Source organism: Daphnia pulicaria, chromosome 11 (genome assembly GCF_021234035.1).
Source record: "Daphnia pulicaria isolate SC F1-1A chromosome 11, SC_F0-13Bv2, whole genome shotgun sequence".
Lineage (NCBI taxonomy): Eukaryota > Metazoa > Arthropoda > Branchiopoda > Diplostraca > Daphniidae > Daphnia > Daphnia pulicaria.
Window position 1 is genome coordinate 3342706 of NC_060923.1, and position 25512 is coordinate 3368217.

General features: G+C 39.7%; 3 protein-coding genes across 3 annotated transcripts; 2 read left to right on the forward strand and 1 right to left on the reverse strand.

Annotated features, from left to right (window-relative positions):
- The first annotated feature begins 153 nt into the window (after positions 1 to 153).
- LOC124315644 (gustatory and pheromone receptor 39a-like) lies at positions 154 to 1309 on the forward strand. The gene is made up of 4 exons (XM_046781446.1): positions 154 to 595; positions 681 to 743; positions 819 to 908; positions 980 to 1309. The coding sequence occupies exons 1-4, from the start codon at positions 338 to 340 to the stop codon at positions 1046 to 1048; spliced, it is 480 nt and encodes a 159-aa protein (XP_046637402.1). The 5' UTR covers positions 154 to 337; the 3' UTR covers positions 1049 to 1309.
- Positions 1310 to 2241: 932 nt separating this feature from the next.
- On the forward strand, positions 2242 to 3312 carry LOC124316042 (gustatory and pheromone receptor 39a-like). Its single transcript, XM_046781780.1, has 6 exons — positions 2242 to 2331; positions 2443 to 2493; positions 2542 to 2850; positions 2938 to 3000; positions 3085 to 3174; positions 3247 to 3312. Exons 1-6 carry the CDS (start codon positions 2242 to 2244, stop codon positions 3310 to 3312), a joined length of 669 nt encoding a protein of 222 aa, XP_046637736.1.
- An 8312-nt stretch (positions 3313 to 11624) lies between these two features.
- Positions 11625 to 25195, reverse strand: LOC124315256 (UDP-glycosyltransferase UGT5-like). The gene is made up of 8 exons (XM_046780804.1): positions 24968 to 25195; positions 24666 to 24780; positions 24201 to 24420; positions 15794 to 16025; positions 14836 to 15706; positions 13010 to 13884; positions 12416 to 12867; positions 11625 to 12336 (listed from the first exon to the last, which is right to left on the reverse strand). The coding sequence occupies exons 6-8, from the start codon at positions 13847 to 13849 to the stop codon at positions 12036 to 12038; spliced, it is 1593 nt and encodes a 530-aa protein (XP_046636760.1). The 5' UTR covers positions 13850 to 13884; positions 14836 to 15706; positions 15794 to 16025; positions 24201 to 24420; positions 24666 to 24780; positions 24968 to 25195; the 3' UTR covers positions 11625 to 12035.
- Positions 25196 to 25512: the final 317 nt, after the last annotated feature.

The following is a 25512-nucleotide window of genomic DNA, read 5'->3' on the forward strand; positions in this document are numbered from 1 at the left end:
ATTTCGCTTATTGTAGATTCAACCGGGGCGAACAAGTGCGTCACTTCGTATTCGTCGGATTCGTACCCATTCTCTTGGTATAAAAAGTTTCTTTTGAGTCAATCGCCTTACGTTAAAATCGTTTTACTTCTGTCAGGAAATCGGAATCATGGTTTACAACATTAAAACAAATATACAAAGAGCGCCGCATGTATCCGCGTACCAGATTTATCTGATTTCTTTTGCTTTATTTGCCAAGATATTGCCAATCAGCGCATTAGTTTTATTCGGCTCTTTGGTTTGGCAGAGTGCCGCCTTTTACAGAGAAATTCAACAGGATGTTGAGAGGAAATTGAAGATGAAGAAGGAAAACATTGGCAAATGGAAGCGCAGTCTAAATTTAGTCGACGAATTAGTCGACCGAATTAACGAATGTTTCGGTCTGATCCTGTTGGTGTCGATCGCCCACTTTTTCGTCGAGTTTATTGCACGTTCGTTTTACATCATCAGCTGCTTTTTAAGGAACCAACTGGATTTGATTGACATGATAACCATGTCATCAAGGATCTTTCTTCTGTGGTACTTCGTCTGTTGTCCCTCAAAAGTTCAGGACAACGTATAGGCTAAGAATTTGATGTTACTTTTCACTTCTTATTTAGATCATTTTGGAATGTTTACATTTATTATTTGTTTGCCTTTAGGCTGTCCAAGTGGCCATTTCCCTTCGTAAAGTCGATTACGTTGACATTCATCTGAAAAATGAAGTACGTTGCGGATTTTTTATCGTTGAGTTAATAACTTTTAGCATAACGTGTGTTACATAATCTTTATTCCGAAAGATCTCTTTCTTAACAACGGACATAATTCAGAACCTACCCGGAGTTTCCGCCTTGGGATATTTCGAAGTCAACGCTCAGTTAATACCAAAGGTTTGCATAATAAAAGATAAGAATTGGATCATCAGTGATGAAGCTTAATTCATTGTTGCTTTCTTGTATAGTTGATTGCAACTACTTTGACATACCTGGTGATTCTCTGTCAGTTTCAAAGTTCTGAAAATAATGATTGAATACTTCCAGGAATACCTTGCAGTTCAGCAGCACTTCAAAATGTTGGGCTTGTTTGTCATATACTGCTTAATAGAGCTCTGTAAAAGCGATTAGTTTAGAGCGCCAATTTAGTACGGTATTTGGCGAGCGTTCTTTGGCCACCTCCTTTTTTATGCGACTATTTTTCAAGAATCGTCAAGAATGTAATGTATTGGAGAAATTAACTTGTTGTACCCATCTAGATTGTTAAGATGTTCACTGCTTGCTGATTAAATTTTTAACACCCCACACCTGGCTTGCCCTATAACACGCCACCACAAACTCCATTTGAGATCAGAGATCAATAAATATTACTATCTAGCACATAGGATTTGCTTTCTTTCTCAGTACAAAAGAAGGCCAGAAAAGTACAAATAAAATTGGTGCAGATTAATTACTTCTGTAGGTATAGGCTATTAATTAAATCATGACATGATATTGATGGTTCAGTGCGCAATATGTTCTATCCGATCAATATGTTTTACTGCGCTTTGACCGTCAGTCCCAATGAATTACCATGCAAATATATCTACGCAGTTACCGTGGAAACCAATTTCTCAAGTACTATAAAGCGCAACACATGCACGCAGCATGAAATTAATAATAAACTTTGTGATCCAACCAATCCAACCGGGGTATGTCCGTTTGTCAATTGGCACACTTTTTCAGTTTTCATACCTCATGCAATGTAGCGTGACTATTGACTTCGCATATAACTGCTGCTCAGCCATAAGCAAAATATAAACGTTATAGCTTGTTATTATAGAGGAAGCCTTCAGCACCCAGGATGGTCGTAACAAAAGTGGTCCCTGTCGTTCCAGTCGTCCCACCCCATAACATTTCTTGGTGTTTGAAATCTATGTTCATTTGGATGCGCGTTTTAGGGATAGAACTCGATCCTACTAGCAATCCATATCGTCAAATTATCTTTATCTACGGTCTTGTAATGCTATTATTATGCCAGTGGGCTAGCCTCAGCTTCACTGCTAATTACTTTAAATTGTTCACGTCTATACCGAACATGCAACCGAAGAATTCAAATATTTTAAAATCCTCTACACTTGTCTGGAATTTCAGAATCGATGTCATCAATAATTTTTCTCTCATGAGCATTGTGTGTCCAGCTTTTTTTTACATCGCCCACAGCCAACGATGGCTTCGTCTACTGGACGTCATGAAGAAATTTCATTTCGCTTATTGCCAACGCAATCGTGGCAAAATTGGACGTTACTTCGTATTCATCGGATTCGTTCCCATTCTGTCGGTAATGAAATGGCCTTTGAATTTTTCGCGAATACTTAAAATAAATGGTTTCACTTCCTTTTAGGAAATTGGAATCATAATTTTCAACTTTAAAAATCAAACAAATTTTCAGCATGCAACCGTGTACCAGATTTATCTGATTTCTTTCGCTATATTTGCCAAGGTATTGCCAATCAGCGCATTAGTTTTATTCGGCTCTTTGGTTTGGCAGAGTGCCGCCTTTTACGGAGAAATCCAACAGGATGTTGAAAGGAAATTGAAGATGAAGAAGGAAAACATTGGCAAATGGAAGCGCAGTCTGTCGCTAGTCGACGAATTAGTCGATCGAATTAACGAATGTTTCGGCCTGATCCTATTGGTGTCAATCGCCCACTTTTCCGTCGAGTTTATTGCACGGTCATTCTATCTCGTCAGCAGCATTTTAAGGAACCAACTATATTTGATTGACATCATATCCATGTCATCGAGGATCTTTCTTCTGTGGTACTTCGTCTGCTGTCCGGCAAAATTACATAACGACGTAGGCCTATATGATATTTAAAATTTTAATCTTTCAACTTAATTACGTCATTATTAAGAAATGCGCGTGTCATTTGTTTGCTCTCAGGCTGTCCAAGTGGCAATTTCACTTCGTAAAATCGATCACGTTGATATTAATCTGAAAAATCAAGTACGTATGGTGTATATTTTGTCGTTTATTTCGATAAGCTCAATTTTATCATAACGACGGTACGTGTGTTAATCTTTCCGAAAGATCTCTTTCTTAACAGCGGACATAATTCAGAGCCTGCCCAGAATTTCCGCCTTGGGATATTTCGAAGTCAATGCTCAGTTAATACCAAAGGTTTGCATAATAAAAGATAAGAATTGCGTCATCAGTGAAAATTATAATTTTAAATACGTTGTTTTCTTGTAGTTGATTGGAACAACTTTAACATACCTGGTGATTCTCTGTCAGTTTCAAAGTTCGGAAAATGGTTAAGACTGAATAATGACAGAAATACCTTGGAGTTCAGCATTTCATAATTTTCTGTTAGTTTCCCATATTCTTTTCATACTGCATGCTATAGCTACTTAGCGTTGTAGTTTAAGTATAGGTCATTTATCATCTGCCTATCTCCTTTTCTCTGCAACTATGTATTTCTCAAGAATCGTGGGTGTAGTTGGCCATCATATTCGGCCTGTCTAGCCTGTACGTCTAAATAATGCACTTACGTCAAAAACCAATTTTTCAAGCGACGACGCATCCATAAAATAATCAATAAACTCTGAATCAACTGTTATGAATGCCCGTTACAACCTATATTGTCAATCGAGTAACTGTTGGTATCATGCAAAGTGAAGGTTGTGTTGGTGTTATAGATTGCGCCATATCATACCCAGAATGGTCGTTGAAAAAGTCGTTCCAGCCGAACCGCCATGCTGTAATATTTCTTGGTGTTTTAAACCTCTGTTTATGTGGATGCGCATTTTAGGGATAGAACTAAACCCTACTTGTAATCCATTTCGCCAAATTACTTACTTTTACGGACTTTTAATATTATTCACATGCCTGTGGGCTAGCATCACCTTAACGGCTAATGGCAGTTTCCACAATTTTCCCTTGCCCGTATCTAGCCGATCAAAGAATTCAAATATCTCAAAATCCATTACATTTGGCTGGAATGTCTGGATTGATGTCATCAATCATTTCACTCTCATGGGTGTTGTTTGCCCAGCTTTTTTTTACATCGCCCACAGTCAGCGATGGCTTCATCTTTTGGACGTCATGAAGAAATTTGATTTGGCTTATTTTCAACGCAATCGTGACAAAATTGGACGTTACTTCGCATTCGTCGGATTCGTTCCCATTCTGTCGGTAAGTATATAGCCCTGGTTTATCTTTTATACAATACATTCAAATCGTTTTACTTCTTTACAGGAAATCGGATTAATGATTTACAACCTCAAAACCAAAATAACCAATTTGCCGCACGCATCCGCCTACCAAATTTCCGTTTGTTTTTTCTCTTATTTCGCCAAAATAGTGCCAATCAGTGCGTTAGTTTTATTTTGCTCGGTGACTTGGCAAAGTGTCGAGTTTTACGGGGTGATTCAACAGGATGTTGAGAGGAAATTGTCCAATTTGAAGAAGGAAAACATCCGCAAATGGAAGCGCAGTCTGTCGCTAGTCGACGAATTAGTCGACCGAATTAACGAATGTTTCGGCCTGATCCTGTTGGTGTCAATCACCCACTTTTCCGTCGAATTTATTGCACGTTCGTTTTATTTTGTCAGCAGCATTTTAAGTCACCAATTGGAAGTCGTTTCAATCATATGCATGTCGTCAAGGATTTCTCTTCTCTGGTTCATCGTCTATTGTCCCGCAAAAGTCCATCAAAGCGTAAGTTATTTTTTAAAAGAAAACTTATATAAATAAAATTTTATGGGTTTATAGGAGGATGCCTGTGGCTATTTATATTTTTCTCTCAGGCTTTTCAGGTGACAATTTCCCTTCATAAAATCGACCGTGTTGATGCTAATCTGAGAAAACAAGTACGTCATATTCATTTTTATTACACTAGCGCAAACAATTTGTAGAGCGTAACGAAGTGTATTATGTTCACTTACCGTTAGGTCTCTTTCTTAGCAATGGACATCATTCAGAATTTACCTTGCATTTCCGCCTTGGATTATTTCGATGTCAATGTCCAGTTAATCCCAAAGGTTCGTATCAAATAAAATTAAAACAATTGTGTTGCATCTCATAGTGAAAAATGTTTTCCCATTATAGTTGATTGGAACAACTTTAACATACCTGGGAATTCTCTATCAGTTTCAAACTTCGGAAACTAATGATTGAACCTGAACAGAATGTTTTGTACAGTTAGGCATCTAAAAAATTGGTTTTAATTTTCTATAATCTAGAAATAATGGCTTTAGTATAACTTATTAATTGCCTTATAACTTGTCCATACCACACCTTCCTCTATACAAGCCCCCGCAAAGTCCATTCGATATATCAGAAATCAATAAACGAACACGCTAACATCACAAACGCTTTTACCAAATTGTCATGCAGACCACTTCGGCAACTACTTGATAATACACGTCTATTTTTTCCGTTCGCTCTTCAGAAATAAGAATTCTTATGCTTTCATTGTTATCACAGAGTAGCTATCAAGTGGTTTGAATGCATTTGGTAGTCCTCTCGCCCTTAAAAAACAATTTTGTTGCCACCGATGTGGTTGCTGGAATTTCCTGGTGTTTCCGACCTCTTTTCATTTGGATGAGAATTCTGGGAATCGATCTCTATCCTACGAGTCGGAAATCAATAAGACGCTATGGCCTTGTCATGTTGTTGCTGGGCACCTGGGCCCATATCGATAACAACTTGGATACGTTTCGGAAATTGTTGGCCAACAAATTGTCCGCGTCCGCCACCTTAGACTGGAATATCGGGATAGACTACGTGAATAATTTTTGTTTCATAGTTTTAGTTTCCCATCAAATCTTTTACGTCGCAAGAAACCAATGGCAGCTTCTGTGGGGTCACATCGTCAAATTCGATTCAGATTATTGCCGATTATTCAATCACAAATTGTTGCGCAAATTATTGCTCATTGGTTTCCTGTCTCCGCTACTGGTAGGTCTAAATAGTTATAGACGTTTTTCAAAATATTTTTACTTCACTGCTGTTTATCATGCATTTATTTATCATAGGAAATCTGTAACACACTCTTCATTTTTTCGGCGATCCTTCCGGACTTTGCCAAGGATTCCACTTACCGCAAATGCATCACCGTGTTAGCGTTTTTCTCCAAGATATTGCCAATCAGCGCGCTAGTTCTGTATTGCTCTGTGGCCTGGCTGAGTTCCTTATTTTACGAGGAAATACGAAAGGACATCTACTACACGAAGGTAATCAACGAGAAAAATATCCGCAAGTGGAAGTGCAGCCTGGTTCTGGCCGGAAATGTGGTCGATGGAATCAACGACACTTTCGGGCTGATCCTTTTGATATCCGTCACCCACTTCTTTGTCGATTTGATTTCCCACTTCTTCTACACTTGGAATAATATTTCGAGCACGACTCGACTAGGGGCAACAATATATTTAGTCAATATGCTACGAAAATTTGTTTTCTTCTGGTTCATCGTCTGGACTCCGACTGAAATTCATCGCAAAGTATCATGTTCAGCAGTTATTTTTACAGGTAGAAATGTCAATTCTGAATTTTTTTTATTGCAGGCCTTCAAGGTTGTTATTTTACTGCGAAAAATCAACTGTGTCCAATTCCATCTTCAAAAACAAGTTCGTACAATATTTTATTTTGCATGAGTATTACTAGATGTGTTTAAGTCTGTTAATTTTATTTATAAGGTACATTTTTTAGCGCTGGACACGTTCAAAAATTTGCCCCAAATATCTTCACTGGGTTACTTTGACGTCAACTTTCGGCTGCTGCCAAAGGTAAAAGTCGATATCAGATGAGCGATTTTCATTTTAGTGTGCAAGTATTTCAGATTGTATTACATTGATTTAGTTTATTCGTTTCGCAGTTGATAGGAACGATACTAACGTATCTCGTCATCCTCTACCAGTTTCAGTCGTCAGAGAAAAAGCCCTGATTCAATTCCACATGTTGTGTAGCTTTTATTTTCGCAAGAGTCAACATACTTTTATTTCTGAGTATAAATAATGACTAACGATAATCCGCTTATACAGTTTACGTCATCCTTACATGTCAATATTTGTATTATTCGCCTCCTTTGTGGGACTCGACACAAAGTCAATAATGAATGGACATTGAGTTGACGTCATATCTCTGTAAACATTTCTTTTTTTACCGAGCAAACAATTAAAAAAAAAAATTATTAATGGGTTTGGATTTGCCCAGTTAACCGGTGCCGAATACAAAAAGTGAATTTTTCCCATTTTGTTCGACGCCACAAAGCGATCGACCGCGCGAGCGATTCAAAAATTGTTTACTTTCTCTCTCTGGCACACACACAGCACACACACACAGCGGTGGTGGTGGGATCTTGTGTGTCGCTCATTATTTGATTGCTGTAGCCTTTTCGACGAGCGTCCAACCGAACGTGGGAAATAAAAAAGAAAGAAAAATAATATAAGAAACCGCGACGCTTCGGTCATTGAATGCATCAAATCGCCCGTCTCGGAATATTTACGATTTCTATAGGCATCATCATCCAGCCCGGTACACCGACGATATAAATTGTGGCCCCGTCAAAATTGATCAATCGCCCATTGTGCGGGACGAAAGTCTTTCGGGAAACAATTCAGCAGCAAATATAACGCGCGCGCTTCAATGACGAAAAGGGAATAGAAACCTACTCCTGCTGGGCCATATCATTTGACTATACATAACCATCAAAAGAGGAAGTTGATGCTGGCCTTGGTGCTGTGATTCCGAAAACCCCCAGAAATAGAAATAAATGTACATAAAAGGCCATCAAGAAAAACATAAAAGAGTATTTTGGTTTGTTATAACAGTAAAAAACTAAAAACTTATTTTGGGAGGGGGATGTTTCAAATCAAACCTGGAACGAAGAGAGAGTATTTTCTCATCCTAATTCACTTCAAATTAGGACCGGCGCCGGCCATTCGGGAACCGTTAGAGTCCCAGGTCAAAAGAAAGAAATCCATAGGGACCGTACTAAATATCTTATAATGACCTAGGGCACACAGAAGTACGTTACACCAGGGTTAACATTGTCCATCGAAAAATTTAACACAAAAAAAAGACCTTCCGGGTGTTTTTCAACAGTTTGCTGCATTGAAATCCATTTTTAAATCAAGAGAAAATAATCAACTGTATTAGGATATTTAACTTTTATTATTTCAGCAACACTCGTAAACTTTTGTCAGAACATCTTTGGTCATGAATTTGTTGATATATACTTATCGAGCGCATCTGTTTATTGACGAGAAAGAAGAGCAGCAATTATGAATATTCAGAGCTATTCAATCCAGCTTTTATAGTGTCTAATAACAATGTTTGCGAGTCGAAATGAAAAACGATCTAAGAGCCGTTATTTACTTATTTATTACAACGCCATCAGCGACATATGTAATAAGAATTGGGTTTGACATGATACAGAAGTCGGCAGTTTACACAGCATATAACATTTAGGTATTGCAAATCGCGACAAAAAAAAATAAAACGATTTGTCCTGTGTCGTAATCAGTTGTCGAGGGGGTATGTCGAAAAACGGTTATTTGTCCTGCGTCGTAATCGAGAAGAAATGGCCGATAGACCGAATGAAACGGGAGTCCTTATATAACATTTAGAACTTTGATGGAGGCAGACACTTGTAAAACTCGGCTTTTTTTTTCGTGAATTTCTGTTTGATTTCCCGTTATTATTTAAATTTTTCTCGGAAGACGAAGAGACAAGAACCGCGTTGACCGGGACAACCGACCTCATTTGTCGAGACTGCCTATACTACTAAGTAACAGACAGTGAAAGATTTAAAAAAAAAACAGTCGGCTGCAACACTGTCGATGGAGAGCCGAGGGCTAAAGATTGATCAGACAGTTGAACACGTTAGCCATTTAGTCGACAAACCGAAACGCACCTATAGACAGTGATCCTCGCCAAAGAAAAAAGGAGAAAGTCCCACTAATACAACAGCTGAGAAAGTCAAGAGCTTTCCAATCTTGACTGGCCTGTGAATGGGAAATATGTATTTCTAAACCCACACAGCACGCATCGCAGATGTACGAAAAGGAGTCCCAGCAGCACGTCCATTCAATGCGCAGAAAAAAGTGACGGGGACATACAATTGATGGAGGGAACTTATTGCGTAATAGACGTGATGTGCGTACAGATGCTACACCCTTGTTTGGAAAGAAGCGGAAATGTATGTATGTACAGGCGGAAGTGAACAACTATACACGATGGCATTTTCAAGGCCAAGAAATGTGTGGATACATGTTTGTTCGTTATTATATATCATAACTTTGGCATTTGAATGTAATAATATAATAGTTCACAGCCGGTGGATGGATTTGATTTCCGTCGTACGACGACAAAGTCACGAATTGTACACCCTTTGCCTTATTATTGTCCATATGTATACTTTGTCAAAATATATTTTTCCGGAAAGGATAATCTTATTATATTTTCCATCAAAAACTTTAATTTTAAGCAAATCCAATGGCCACTATAGCTTGTTAGGTTTATGTGGAAACATAAAAAAATAAAATAAAAAACGTGAAATTATAACGCGGGGATTTCCTGAAAATATTCAGGGGTAGAGTATATAGCGGACTCGGTGATCTTATAAGAACAGTTACAAATGATTTATTGCCAAAGGCTTTTTATTTTTATTTTGTTCAAATTTCCACATGCGGTTATTCGGTAACATCTTTATAAATAGGAATGACACGTGCACTATACCTACATACTAACGTTGGTGTGTACAAGCCCATTGGTTGCTTTGATTGCCCTTGATTCTGGTCTCTAACCGCGCACTATATGCAATCAATCAAGTTTCAATGTCAACCAAAAATAACGCACGTGGAGAACACGACAGCCTGCGATTAAAATCGCATCAAGAACCAAATAACCAGAGAAAAACAATGAGCGAAAAAGGAGAGCGCTGAACTCTTGTTGTAAAACTCTGGGCGGGAACCCTGCGATAACGTGAGTCAATAAGGAGTAATTTATTTATAGCACGCGTACCGCGAAAAGAGGTAGATTATTATATTATTAGCATTACTATACTCACGTTCAAAATGCGAATGGTTCTTTCGAGGTTGTTTTATATTTAGCTCCTTCCCTTTTACGACCATACTTTCCGCTATGAGCGCCTTGGGGGGGGGGGCGAACAGCATTTTCTGCGCAATCGTTTTCACGTACTTCGTGGGTCCGAATTCGCCTACACGAATAATAATCATATCATTCAAAAAATGCCAAATGGATTTCCTGCTGGTCTTCAGCCAAAATAACTCACATCATCCCACGCCGTTTTGAATGTAATAAGAAGCTAAGATAAATGTGTTCTTCTGAATTCTCCGCCTTGTCGTTAAATCCATCAAGTATAGATTTAACTGGACTTGATCGGATTACACAGCAGCAGCTTTAATATAATTCACCGAATATTAAGGAAGATTAACAACTATTAAAAGATAATTTTGTCTGTTTGTCAAATCAACAAAAATGAGTTTCTCTTTGAAATTTTTTAATTAACAGCTGCAGAAATAATGACCAGAAAGGATAGTAATTACAGGGTGCTAAGTACCACCGTTGGACAAGTGGACAATTATGTAGGTATAACGTCTGCGGGAAGACTCGCGGGAAGAATATACAGTATATGTAAGAGAGCCTGTTGCAAATAACACACTGTATAATAGATTGTCGGTTTGAAACCATCATCATGCAGGTGTATGACGCAACTGTAGAGAGAGTCTCTTGTACAGGTAGAATGAGTGAAGACTATCCAACTCAAGGTGAAACGTAATATACTACTACGACTTCCACTCTATTCGTGCATCCATCGTCGTGACTTGGTGAGTCCATATGTCTGATGACGTAACGAGGCAACAAAGCAATCACGTGTCATTTGATATGTGTGCTAGGCTGCTAGGTACCTCGCGTGTTTTCCCCGTTGGCCGTATCTACTCTCAACAGATGTTGGCGGAGAGAAACGTCTCTGATGATGTAGAGCTCTATACTACCACCGTACGCCTATACGGTTGTTGTTGTAAAATTGTATGTAAGGAATATATAGGCTATTGCGCAGTAAAAACAAACAAAGGACTAAACTAGAAAATATACGACAGATACATCCTGTCAGAAAAAAAAATTGTCTATGCACATTCTATCAAAAAAGACAGAATAATTATTTAACGATATACTTGTATAGAGATACATATTTGCCTAAAAGAAAATTTAAAAAATGTGAACATTCGGAAGCGACTCGAATTCTTGGTATAACTTTATATAACTATTGTATATTTACGCGATAACCGGTGATAACCTAAAAAACGGCAGAGTTCTTCCCATACAAGGCCTTTTGTTTTATAATGATCAAAGCTGTTGACGCACAAACGCGAGTCTCCCAGAAACGAATTTACATATAGTGTATGCAAATAATGATAGCTTTCCTTTTTTGTTTTTCTTCTTTTCTCTTTGTGTGTGCAGCAGAGCGACACACGCACTAACGCTACAAACATCTTCTTCTTTTGGGTTGCATAGAATTCAAATTTCAAATCGACTTTCTCGTCGACATCAATTAGCGGGGGCAGCGGAAGCGGAGAAATTGCGTCAGACAAATTCAACATTCGTATGGGCCAACAAAAAGTTGTACTCGTATATTTTCAATAGAGTATTCACACCAGAATTATACTGGATAAGATAATTATTATAGAAAGTGGAGGAAAAAAAAGGGCGCCAAGAGAAAATGATTCAAATGTCAAATAATAAAATGGGATTGATGATATACTCGAGCGCACAGACAAATGAACAAAATGGATGAGAGAAAAAAAAAATTATTAGCATATCTAAAAAAAAAAAAAGGCCGATACTATATTTGAGATTAATAATATTGCTTTAACTAAAAAATAGAGATTGGCCAGTGTCAATACAAAAAAAAAAAAAAAATTATTTGCGGTTATTTTTTTAACAGAATAAAATCACCACGAAATTCTTGCGCTTCTCTTTTGATTCCACATCAATCCTCTCCTGCCGGATTGAATTCACTGGGTTTTGATCTTGCCGAGTCGATCGGCTTTGGCCCACCTGAAGAATTTGGAGGTGGTGAGTTTCAGGCCGCAAACGGCCAGGTAGACCAGGGCGGCGACGATGAGGGCCAGGAGTAACGTCACGTCCATCGACTCGCGCTGGAGCATGTTGAGCTTGCACGAAGACGGGCGCAGGTGGGGGGCTCCGTGGTGGCGGGCAACGTGCTCGATGGCGTGAACGGCCCGCTCCAGCGGTCGGTCCATCTCGATTTGCTCCCGCATCAAACTCGACAGTTTCTGCACGTTCTCTTTGTACCTTTAATTAATGAATGAATTAATCAGAGCCACTCATTTGGCGGAATAATGAATTATTTCGTCTCTTGGGTCTTATATACTTTGGGTTGTTGATGATTTCCTGGATCGAGTCGAAGAGGATATCCTCCGTCAGGGTCATCCAGTCCAGTTTGAGGGCGTATCCGTCGCGCTGGGCCTTGACGACGTAGTTGGTCTGGTCGCCAAAGACCGGGAATCCGATGAGCGGGACGCCGCTCCACACCGTCTCCTGGTTGCTGTAGAGTCCGCCGTGGGTCATGAGCAGCCGCATCTTGGGGTGGGCCAGCAGGTCGATGAGCGGCGGCAGCCAGGTGTAGAGGCGGACGTTGGGCGGCAGATCGCTCATGCCCGACTCGTCCTCCCACTTCCAGAGAACGCGCTGCGGCAGACGGGAGAAAGCGGCCACGAAAATCTTACGGGTCGCCTCCGGCATGCCCGACCCGTGAACGATCGACCCGAAACTCAAAACGATGAATCCCGCATCTCCCGACCCATTCACAAACGACTCGACGTCCTAGAAAACAGAAAAACAAAACGGAATTTTTTCGATTAAGGAATAAGGCCTTGGTCAAATCCGCCTGGCGGCTATACGGGTGAAAATTTGGGTGATGTAACTTTTTCTCCTGTGACGTAACGTCTGTTGTATAAATTATTACCTTTGACAGGGGTTTGGGCGGGCGCAAGTGAAGGCCACCGGCTTCGACGATGGTCGACGACTTGAAGTACTGGTAATTGATGCTGGCCTGGCTGTTGGTGATGAACAAACTCAATTGGTTTTCGATTTCCTTGACGGTGGGCAGCGGTTCGGTCGAGTTGATCCAGGCCTGGCGGGCCTCGGCGTCCACCCTGGGCAAGATCAGCCAATTCCTGAAGTAGACCATCATGGTGCTAACGGCGATGTTGATGGTTCGCTGGACCAGGTTCATGTCGCTGGTGAAGTCTGTCACCAGTCCAGGGTACTCCTGGGTCGACATGGGCGTGCAGGTGGACTCCAGGATCCAGGGCAGCGGCGGCAGTCCGCTCATGTAGATGAAAGGGGCCCGGAAATGATGGACCAGCGGGAGCATGCACTCGTTCATGAAGGCCTCGATGACGATGAGATCGAAATGCTCGCGACTGGTCATCAGCTGGTGGAAGACGGGATCGTTGTAGCAGGTCCGGCATGTGTTGGCCATCCGCTCCGGATGCTTGAGCCAGAGCTTGACGGGATTGTTGGTGTCGAAGCCGATCTCGTGACGGCTGTTGACCTTCTGCAACTGGGCAGAGTGGAGGTGAGTGACGTTGCCAATGTCTTCCCTGGGCTTTAGTCCGTTCCAATGAGTTATGGTGTGCCCACGGCTAGCCAAGGCTTTAATGCTGTAGAAGAAGAAGTGCGTGTGGCTGTAGGACGTGATGGGCGACAAGAAGAGGATGTTGGCCGACTCGGCCGGCTCCGGCCCATTCCAGCAGCATCCGGCCACCAGCAGTAGCAAACTCAGGTGGAAAGTCAAAGTCATTTTTCTTTGACTTTTGATTTGATTGTAAATTTTGCCTGTGAAAGAAAAAAGACAAATTTGTAAAATTATTCAAATTCAAATTTAGCGCTGTTGGTCGTCGTGTATTTTTTGGTATTTTTTCAAGACGTTCGGCGCATCTCTCTTATACGGTGTGCCAGACGAAATTCGAAAGTTGCCTGGGTTTATCTTCCCGTGTGTCTTGTCTTATTGTGTTGGCCAAGGTTATTTTATATGCCGCCGATAGATAGATGCGCATTGGGCTTCTCTGCTGGCTATATCTAAATGCGGCTACTATACTACGATACGGAATTCTACTATGCGACGTGTGTCTAGAAAACCGTAGATGTTTCTTTGGACACTAGGTCATCAGTCCCGACTCTTCTCTTTTTTCTTAGAGAGAAAAACATACAGACGAACGCCTTGTCGATGGCGGAGAAAAACACATATATAGCTAAGCTATATAACGGTGGGTAAGATAGATCTTTTCTCTTTCTGTGTAGATCGGCAGAGTGGAAGCCCTTGTCCATATAGAGAACCCCGCACTCCCTCCTCTTTTACACTCCCCAAAAAATCATTAAATGAGAGAAGAAAGAAGAAAGAAAAGAAAATACATCTATATGAACAACATATAGAGAGAAAGACATTTGACCTCAATAATCAAACCCCCCAGACAGAAATTCCTATAGTTTTTTTGGTTTCTCTTGTTTCTTTGAGAAAAACAAAAAAATAAAAAAACTATAGGTCTATAGACAAAATTCCAAATATCGCTTACGGGCATACAGCAGGAGGGTTCTTAATTTTTCCTTTTTTTTTTGTCGAAACAAATTACAACGGTAGGAACAACACACACACACACATACAGGTAAAAAATAAATAAAAATTTGTTGTTGTAAAGTGCCTCCTCCACAAAAAGGGGGGGGGGATAGGATAAGCTTTAAGTATTTTTTTTTCAAGGTAAAAAAAGAAAAGAAACCCCCAGCACTCACCCTCTCAAGTTGTGTGTACAGGTGTTTTTTTTATTATTCTTCTTCTTCTCCAAGATAAAAAACAAACGGCGGCACCATGAAAAATGTTTCGCCCGGTTGCGTCGAGATAAAACAACCGAAAGAAACTGAAGAGACGAACGAACTTTGAAAATGTTGTTCGTCACTTATTTGTCAAAATTTAGTTGGACAATTTTTTGGGCCGAGTGGACGACGGATGATGGAATTGGCCAACGAATAAACCAGCCAAATAAAAGACGAGTTGAGGAAGGCACACAACCGACCGGTGTCGAGTCCGAGACGTACTATGAATCTTCTACCTGCTGCTCTGTCCACCATATACCCCAGCACCAGCAGCGGCACCGGGTCCGCCGTCGTCTCTCTTCATTCGTTTGATGGCCAAGCGCAACGTATAAGGACCATCAAGCGTATAGAGTGGGAACCCTTCGGAAGGAGGAGGGCTCTACGTCCTCCTGTGTTGTGTCTACTACCTGCCTCCTATATGTAGAGTTGCCCCCATAGAAGGATGGAACGATTCCATCAACTCCCACCTGGCATGGTGGCTTGGTGCTGGGTCTGAATGGACCAGTGGATATTGGCCCAGCGGCGTCCATTTCAATGTTGTTTCCGACGAGCCCCAAACGGTTGTTGTTACCTGTGTCTACACCACACGAGGGGTGATTTGGGCCGTTTTCCTATCCGGTCAAATGATATTTTAGGTTATTATATTTAATAGTTATTTTTTTTTCTCCTTGAACTTTTCGCCTAGTGCCAAAATGGTCGCCAAAACACTGCTGTAATCCTCTTCCTTGTTTTGAACAGAACAGAAAAAAAAAACTGCGATGCATGGCTGGCTGATTGCGAAAACCCCCATCTAAAAGAAATAGAAAAAAAAGTTAACTTGGAAAAAAATTCACGCTCAGTTGAAGCGGCAATAGGACTAAACCCGAGCGCATATCACCGTTATGGAGGAAGACAAAAGGAAACACCATACGTCTGTGGTTTTCTGTTTCTCCGTGCAGGCAGATGTTGTTTGTGCTGTGCAGCGTGTAACTTTTTTGTGTTTGGCGCGCTGCATCACCTCGGTGAAAGTTTGAATTAGTCGTGACAATGGCGTATAGTATAGGCTATCATTCCGTCATCCGTTGAATTCTTCTTGTTTTTCGATTGGTGCGTTCATGAGCATCACTCACCTAAATAGATTCAATTCAATTATAGGATGATCATCTCCAAAACAGTTGCGGTTTATAATATATTGAGCATCTCTTGTATCATGTTACGCAACTGCACAGTTTGTGTCGGGTGAATGTCCTGTCCCCGATCCAGCACTTCTGTCGGATATTGCATAATCTTATATAATCTATTCATAGTTTTCGTCTTGTAGAATGCGGCTGCAAATTCCATTTTGAAAATGATACGTAGGGTTACCAACGCGACGCATTTAGACACAGACTATACAACCGTGAGAAACAAAAAAACAAAAAAGGAGATACCATACACGAAACATTCTCATCGTGTATACAGGGAAAGTCAAAAGCCTATTCGACGTGTTTTTACTACATATTCTTTCCCTATACATTTTTTCTTACATAACGTCGCCATCTTTTTTTTTGTCCATCTTATTCAATAGTTTCAATCGACGAGTATATAGTACATCATTCACCTGTTGATTCTTTTATTTTTTGAGGAAGCCTATCAGCAATCTTTTCGACGTTTGTTACGCCATCTATACTAAAACGACAACTAGACTGAGAAGGTTCATATTTACTAATGTGCGGTTGATATTCAATTTAGGGTTTTTTTTGTCGTAAAGCGAAAATGAAATTGTCCTGCTGTAGAAAGTTTGTTACCTTCGGTCAACACATCCCTGGATAGTTATATCGAATCGCTATGGGTATGAGAGAAAGAGAAAAAGTTCATTGAATCGTTGATTAGTGACAAAACAGGTTTTGTGATTCTCGTTGGTAATCTCGCGGGTTAATCGCCCGTGGCGGTGTTGAAGGAAAAAAAAACTAGAATCCTCCTCTTGGATGTATAGTGTATAGTTCAATCCTGTATCAACACTGATACATCACTAAATCATTGTGACTTGCGCTGACTGCGATACCGAGCTGGACCATATCAAGCGTGACCCTCAAGATTTTGTTTTAGATTGGAGTCAAACGATATCAAAATTCTTTCGTCACATTCAACAAGTTGGACGTGATTCAATTTGATATTTTTCGAATAACGCAAATGGAAACGGATGGCAAACCGGTTGTATATTATATTATGAGGCTATACGCTTTAGAAGGGCCACCAAAACGTGTTCACTTGATCAGCAGCTGCTGTGTACAATACAATCAAATTAGATTATCCGGTCGTCATTTTGACTCTCATCTCGACGATAGTTTGTCCAACGTAAATTGCGGTTCGTTGGGGCTTCACACAAGTGTAGAAACGGCATTAAACCGGTATAATTGGATCCCCCCCATGGGGTGGAACTTGGACTTAAAGTTTAGATCGTCGAAGCCGCGAGCGGCCGCTATAATGGTCAAGCAACCCGCTTTAAAAACAACAAAAACAAGTTAACTTTTAGACGGAGACAATTTCAGTGTCGGTCATATATAATATAGGTACGCATGATTTTCGTGCACACGTGCGTGAAACGACAACAATAAGAATCAACTCAATCGGAGCGTTTGAGCTGAGACGAATGAGCTCTGGCTGATTATTTTCGTTTCGTGGAAATATTGAACCGTTTGGTCTGGATAAGAATCCAAACGGTTATACTATTTGGCACAGACAATTGCCCTTTGAGGGTCCTTGAGTCCATCTTTTTGGCAACTTTTATTTGATTCCATCATCAACAAGAGATAATTGATAAATCAAAAGAAGAAATGATGCATCAAACATGAGAAAGGATATGAAAAACGTTCTTCCAGATCCTTTTCAAAAAATTCATTTTAAAATTCCCGATCACGTATACCGAAAAAAACAAAAAAAAAACAAAACAAAAAACAAATCAGTACATATGCAAGGGCTACTGCACAGTCTTGCATATTTGTGAAATCAGACACTTATTGGCATTCCTCTTTCGTATGAAATGTTTTTATTGGCCCACCATGAGAAAAAAAAAATGAATGTTCCGGGAAAAATCGTTCCCAACTTTTATATTGGCCATCGTAAAGTTTGAGTGCAGAGATTTATTTCTGACAGATGTCCAACCGCATTTCGATTAACCGCTTGACGTATGGCAAATTTAGTCGTTATAATGTAAAGTTCTTTTTTCGTTTCTCATAGACCTTCGATAATGTACCCCATCTCAAGAAAAATGATTAAGCCTTTAGAAAATGGCTTGATTTCATCAATATTTGAATTGCAATTATTTGTGTTCATCACTCTTCGTATCAATTTTCTGGCGCCTTCAACTGTCAGAATTTCAGAAAAAATGTTTATAGAAACCGTAAAAAAAAAAATTCTGGAAATTCGCCGATGCGGGCGGGGAAAAACTTTTGTTTCACAACGGACGAGATCCGCAGCCGAGCACACGAGAGGTTAGTAAACCAGGGCGCTAGAGAACAAGAAGAAGGTGTTAAAAGCGATACGGATAGAAACTGCAAGTATTAATGTTTGATATATGGCTGCAGGATTGATATCCGTGCGGTCGTGTGGTTAACCCATTGCACGGAAAGTCTCCATAGAACCCAAATAGAATCGAAAACATACAGAGAACTTTCACTTGTTCGGATAAAAAAAAACCTATTGAATAAATTAAAAAGAAAACGGATTTTATTTTAAATGATTTTCGATAAAAGGAGTGGCCGTTTTTGGTCAATATCAATATATTGCTGTATCTCTCCAAATAGAGGCTATAAAATTTTTTATTTTCTTTTATTTTGTGTGGATGCCAATTTTTTTTGGCTCCATTTGTTGCGTCGTGTTGTGATGATGTCGGACGGTGTTATCTGATATTATACGGTGTATATCGGTGTGGCCAAGGGGTCCGCAACTCAAATTTGCCACAATAAAATGACCAAAAAGAGGAAGGATGAGCAAGAAAAATGAAAAAAGGGAGGTAAAGGATTAAAAATGAGCCGGAGTAAAAAAAATAGAAAAAAGAAAGGGATCGGTAAGAAAAAACAAGGAAAGGAGAAAAATGAAGGAAAAGGAAGGCATAAAAGCAAAAAAAGGAAATTTCCTTTTTTTTTTCCTGAAAAATCCTAGCAGACAAGGGGCTATTCAGTAGTAAACATTCGAGATTCTCGGTAACAATTTTCGTGTAATTTCTCTGTTGACTTGCAACTATGGCACACCAAAACAAAGCGTCCAGTGTTTTTGACTTGTTACGTGAATATGATGTGGAATTAAGTCCTCAGGTACAGCTAATATTAGAAAAATTAAAATTCAATAGCGTCCGAACTATTTCCATGATCAACATAGAAAAACTTGAACATCTTGAGCTAGACGTGCGTTCATTGTTTGCTTCAGACGAAGAACTTTTGAAAATGACTCAAGAAGATAGAATTGCATTATTTGGGGAATTCTTTGCTGATAAACCCCAACAATTTAAATTACTTGCCGGTGAGAAATGCTCAATTCATGCAGCAGTGACTATGTGCAAAAGGTTAGTTCAATCTTATGAAAAGTGTTATCTATATGACAAGTTTAAAAACGTGACAGACCTCCAGCGCAAAAAAAGACAAGTACAGAGGCATAACGCCAACACGGATAACATAATTTTAGATATTGACCAAACAAACTCGGCTGAGGGAACTGAAGAAATCACTTTGTTGGTTAGAAGAAAAGGCAAGACCCTCCAACAGTATATACAGCAATGGTTCTTATCAACAAAACTAAAACTGAACGTTACCTCTACTGACTTCGAAGTTGTCGACAACGGAATCAAGTGCACGAAATGCAGTAATCGGCCTTTTAAAGTCACCGTCGATAGCTCAGGAGGGTGGAAGATTTCATCATATATGACCCATCTTCGAACTGCGCACAAAATGCCAGATGAAGTGGGTGTAGCCGATAATACTGGTAACACAAATAATGGCAGGAATGAGTCTAACGACGACAACGCGGCCAACGAAGACGATAATCGCAATGGAGAACCGCCGCGTAAAAACCCAAGACTTGAAGAATCGGATTTTTCCCAGTCGACGCCGACAACGAGTCAATCGACGTCAACTTAGCAAATGACTCGAATACCACCCCACTGTTTGACAGAATCGAGAAACAAGCGCGCGTAAACCAAAACAAGAAACCTAGGGGACGACGTCATAACGATAAGGTCATCAACCAATTTTGTATGAATGCGCTCATTACGGGGGGAGGGAAGTTTTTCAATATTTTATCAGCAAATTCAAAAGGTGCGCTACCTTCGCGGCGCACTGTAGATAAAAAAATGAAAGATTATGATTTCCCCGTAAATGAAGGGGAAGTAAATATCCGTTTGTTAGTACAAGTCCTTCGTCAGCAAAATCTCCCGTTCCGTGTGGCATTGGCAGAAGATGCAACATCAGTAGTTGCAATAAGGGAATACGACTCTACTTCAAATAGAATTTTTGGCTTTAGCCTTCCTTTGAGTTCTAACGGTAACAAAAAAACTACTTTTATTAAAGAATTCACGCAGCTAATTTCTGTTTTAATTGCCAGGTCTTCCAGACTCTAGACTATCCAAAGCCTTGAATGCAGAAAATATAGTTGACATGTTTTGCAATTATCAGCGGGCTTCTTCTATTATGGTGATCATGGCACAACCTTTGGCCATAAACGCCGAGCCCGTCCGCATTTGTTACTTCGCGACAAATAACAAATTTACTGCATCAGATGTGGAAAATCGGATCGCGTACGTAACATCGGAACTGAAAAGAAACGGGATCTGGGTCGATACCTATTCGGCGGATGGCGACCCAAGGGAATTGAAAATGATGCGTCATACTCTTAGCTTAGGAACTTGCCCTACATCTATTAGAATAAGAAGTAAGCATGCCTCAAATTTTGTGTAAAGCTAAAATTCTAAATAGTTTATTATTATTTAGAAACAACATTAATCCAGCCGGAGAACCCTCTATTTCGCTTGAGTAAAAAATGGACCTGGTTCGCAGCTCAAGTTGTCACGGAAAGAATTCCCGTCCAAGACACTATTCATCTTGGTGCAAAATTTAGGGTGCGTTTACTGAAGAGAGAAAGGGGAATATTCATGGTTCTAGGTAATAAAGTTGCGAGCTGCTCCGACCTGGAACATTTACTCCGGAGAGTATCGAAGGACCTGCACCTACTGCGAGATGGGGATATCAACCAACACGATAAAATGAATTATGATGCCGTCGAAAGGTTATGCAACCCCAACATCAGAAATTTATTAGCAATTCATGTGCCAGGTATAAGATCAGATAACGAAATATGAAATTTGCAGCAACCATACTTATTATTTTTTTATACAATTAGGTTCACAGGCAACATGTTTTTATTTGAAACTAGTTGAATACTGCACGTCTAGTTATTTAGACAAAAAGCTAAAACCATTAGAAAGGATTTACAAAATTTGGTTTGTAAATTTCGCCCTTCGCTTATGGCGTTTTTGGATCCTTTGCGATGACACATATAACTTACAGCAGCACTTTGTGACACCTAACATAAGTGAATGCGTCGAAGTTAATGCCCATTCATTACTTCTGACTATTATCAATCTTAAGAAAGAAAAGCTGCCTCAACTGTTGATGCCATGGAAATTTTCAAGCCAGTCTTGTGAGGGACTGTTTAGATTGCTACGGTCCGCTTCTTCAACCTCATCCACCCAAACAAATTTCAGCGTAAGAAATTTTGCGGTTGATAAGGGGAGAAAAGTAGACGTACGTCTTCGGGCCACTGCTGAAAATATGAACGATGGTGTTCTTTATCCAAGAAACCGAAAAACTTTTGATGAAGATATTGCTGCTCATCACCCTATTCATGAACTACCAAGCGAAGAAGAAATGGAAATTACTGTTCTTCAGGCTCAGAAAGATGCCGAAGCGGAACTAGCACTGCTAGGTTAGTTGAAAAAAAAGCTGAAATAAATAAAACCTAATTTTAATTTCATTTTCTATCTTGCGCCAGGCTTGAGGATAAGTCGTCGCCGCGAAAAGTATTTATTCCCAAAAGATCTGGCTAAGCGAAATTTGAAAACAAATCAAACCCGTCCGATTCAACCCAGAAGTTCTGCCGTTTTAGATGACGATGACGATGCCAATGAAAGAGAAGATGATGATGAAGATTGTGAAGAGAATACTGAAGAGCTTGTTAGCGTTGATAGGGTAAATTTATTGAGGTCTATTCAAAGCGCAAACCTTAAAGATTATTCTAACCTAACTACGAACAACTATTCTAGTTTTGAAAACAGCCCTTTCGTGAAAATTCATAGCGAAGACGGGTCTATTAGGTTAATTAAGAAATCTTCGATAGTGTGGTACCTCGAAAGCGGCGTAAAAAAATTAAGCAACGACAGGCGACTTAGAGTGATGCAATCTGTGAGCTTCACAGAGCAAAACAAGCATATCATTAAACAAGTTGAGAAGCGCGCAAAAATTCAAGTTGGCGATTATTGCGTGTTTCAATGTTCTGATAATTCTAAATTTCTCATTGGTCGGGTGATATCTTTCGCTTTCGAATTCAATACCAACAAATCTGTTCCTATGTGGGAATGGGATGCGGGCAGTCGACAGTCCGAAAAAATATGCGCTTTATGTAATTGGTATAAAGCGGAAGAAGTAGATAACACTCTAACGGGGAAGCTCATCGACAGCGATTTATCAATTATTGGGTTTTATTCCTGCGATAAATATCTTTGTAGTGTACCCGATCCATGTTATGCAAATGTTGGAGAATCGAGACAGTTGTTGTTTAATGCTACTGTTGCAAAAGATTTGACCGAATTCCTGAAGAAACTGTCTTATTTGAAATAAAAATAATTGGCAAATAACATTTCTCTAGTTCATTATTTGATCTATTACTTCCGTAGGATATTTCAATCGTTTTGACTGCATCAGGGACTTCATTTGCCGCAATGATATACTCACTGTAGCCTTTGGCTACGAAAAAATAAAAAGTAAAAGGTAAAAAAAAAATAAAAAATAAAAAAAGGAAAAAAATAAAGTAATAAAGTTACTTAAACAACAAAATGAGGAAAAAAAAGAAAATAAAGTAGAAAAAGCAAAGAAAATAAAAAAAATAAAAAAAGGGGCGGAAAGGAAAAAAATGATAGGAAAGCAAAAAAAATGAGCTTATTTTTAAAATCAAATTTGAGTTGCGGACCCCTTGGGTGTGGCACTATAGAAAATCTCGGAAAATGTTCTCCATCACCTTCGGACGGGACCTTCTATTGTTGTTACTTGCCACACTGCCAATGCAATAACGTCGTCGTTCTTTTGTTATCATCTGAAAATTTGCCATCCATCAAAATGGTAAGGTCGTGCGTAAGGACAAGGAGGTTACAACTTACAATTACAATGCGCTGGTTACGTTTAAGTTCGGGGAATCATTTAAGGGTATGTATATAGTGATGGACACATGGGAATATCCAGTAAAAAGTTGATGGATGCTCGTGAAAGTTACGCGAGCCATCTTTCAAACGCCATTTGAAGTTTTCGCGCGCTCTCTCGAAACTTTTGTTTGTTGGGGGGGGGGGGGGTTAAAGCAGAGGTTTTGGCAGGAAAGATTTTTATGCGTGTGGAGAAGGTATACGACGTGAAAGTGGGATGGCTGGAGAAGAATAAATGTTAACATTATTTAACACACGGCACGGCTGCAGACGATATCATGTCACAAGGCTTGTTGTTGTAACCATTTCGGAATTTATAGACTGCTCACTAGTCACTAAGTCACAAAAGCATAAAAGGACCAATAACGGGTTCCAACACGGCTATTGATTTAATCTTGTGTTTAACCCATTGGATAACACTTAACCGCAACAGGATGGCGTAAACTACACCGCGCATCAGGAACAAACAACATTTCATTTAACGTTTGAGATAGATTTCTTTGTAGTAACGAGAAGGTGCCAGAAGGTGCCGGTGTGGCGGCAGGTCACTCGTGATCAAAAAACGGTCTTGTTGCACTTTGCTTCAAGTGTTTCAAGTTCAAATATTTTCAAGTGTGATGATTTACTCAACAGAAAAAGTTGTAAGGTACAAAACAAAACAAGCCTGATCTGCGCAGTCGTTCGACAAATGAGATTTTTAACGCTGAGAAAAAACAAATCAGAGAGAGAAAGCAGTTGCAGTCAACCGCCTAGCTCACGAATAAACGTAGACTGTCTGTACTAACGGTCGATTTATAATCAGCCCCACCAAAAATTGTCAAAAAGTTGAGAAAAGAAAGAATAGAGATCGATTCGGACCTACCTTTATGCCTGGGAAATACAGCCAGGCTCCTACAGTTGCTCCATCCATCCGATTAAGAGTTAAAGAAATTACACCAGACGGGATAGGGTAAAGGGTGTCCTCGTGAATACACCCACATTCACATAAGCGTACACGAGGACATTGAAATAAAGGGGGAAAAGAGAGATCAGTAACTCGATTGACATCAGTAGTTTTTCCAATGAGATGGAATGCTTTTTGTCTAAATGAAAAATAGAAAAATAGGTTACGAAAAATATTCACAGAATAACAACTACGACAAGTCAGGAAAAGTTGAAAATGAGACAAAATGACACTGGGGAAACTCTAATTGTTAATAAATGGGTCAATTCAAGGTTTAAACTGTAAATGTAATACACTACATTGATGGTAATGCAACAATAAAATATCTAGCAGCAGGTCAGTAATATCAGCAGGCAGTAATAATAGTAACCAAAAACATTATACCTAAGTGGTGAAGGTGATGCTGAGATATTTGGTGATGACAGGTGAGACAGACTCACTGATGACGGACTCAGCACAAGCAGAACTTGTGTATCATGTTGTTACGATGGCCTCAAATCTGCACAAAAGAAACAAGTTACATGGTGCAAACAAAATGCCATACATCGACAGCCTGGGTCATTGTATTTGCAAGACAGGAACCATGATCTGCAGGAACTAACATTTCAGAAATTTAGGACAGGTTTAACTTTAGTATGTAAGCTCCCATAAAATCATTGCATTTTTATTTTATTCGTTTCATTTACCCGCCAAAAAGCATCGAGTGGAGAGGCAAGATACGACACCAGAGTCCAAACACATCATACGAGACGATCACGTTTTCGTAGTTTGATTTGTTCTTATTTTTTTAATTATTATTTCGTGCAGCCACGCACGTTTTCAAAAGAGTTATCGTACAGTTTTCTTTATATTCTCAAACTTTGTTGGCAATTGGCATATGCTTCGTGGCCTCACTCTCAAAACTAAACGAAAGCAGACTGCAAACAACACTACACTGTCCAATCTTCTTGTTATTAATCAGCAATGCTTACGATTAATGCGATATCGATAGAAATAAAAAATGATAAAAAATCAAACTCTTCCCTCAAAATTCAAACCGCTCAAAACGATAACCAAATAAGTTGAAGGAATAAGTTTTAGTTGAAAATAATAACATTTCTTTTTGGTATATAATTCCCGATTCCGTAAGACCCCTCCCCCCAAAAAAATATAATCCTCGACTGTCCCACCCCCACACACCCAGGACCCTCTTGGAACGTCCAAGTTGGAAGCCAAGAGGGAATGATCATTA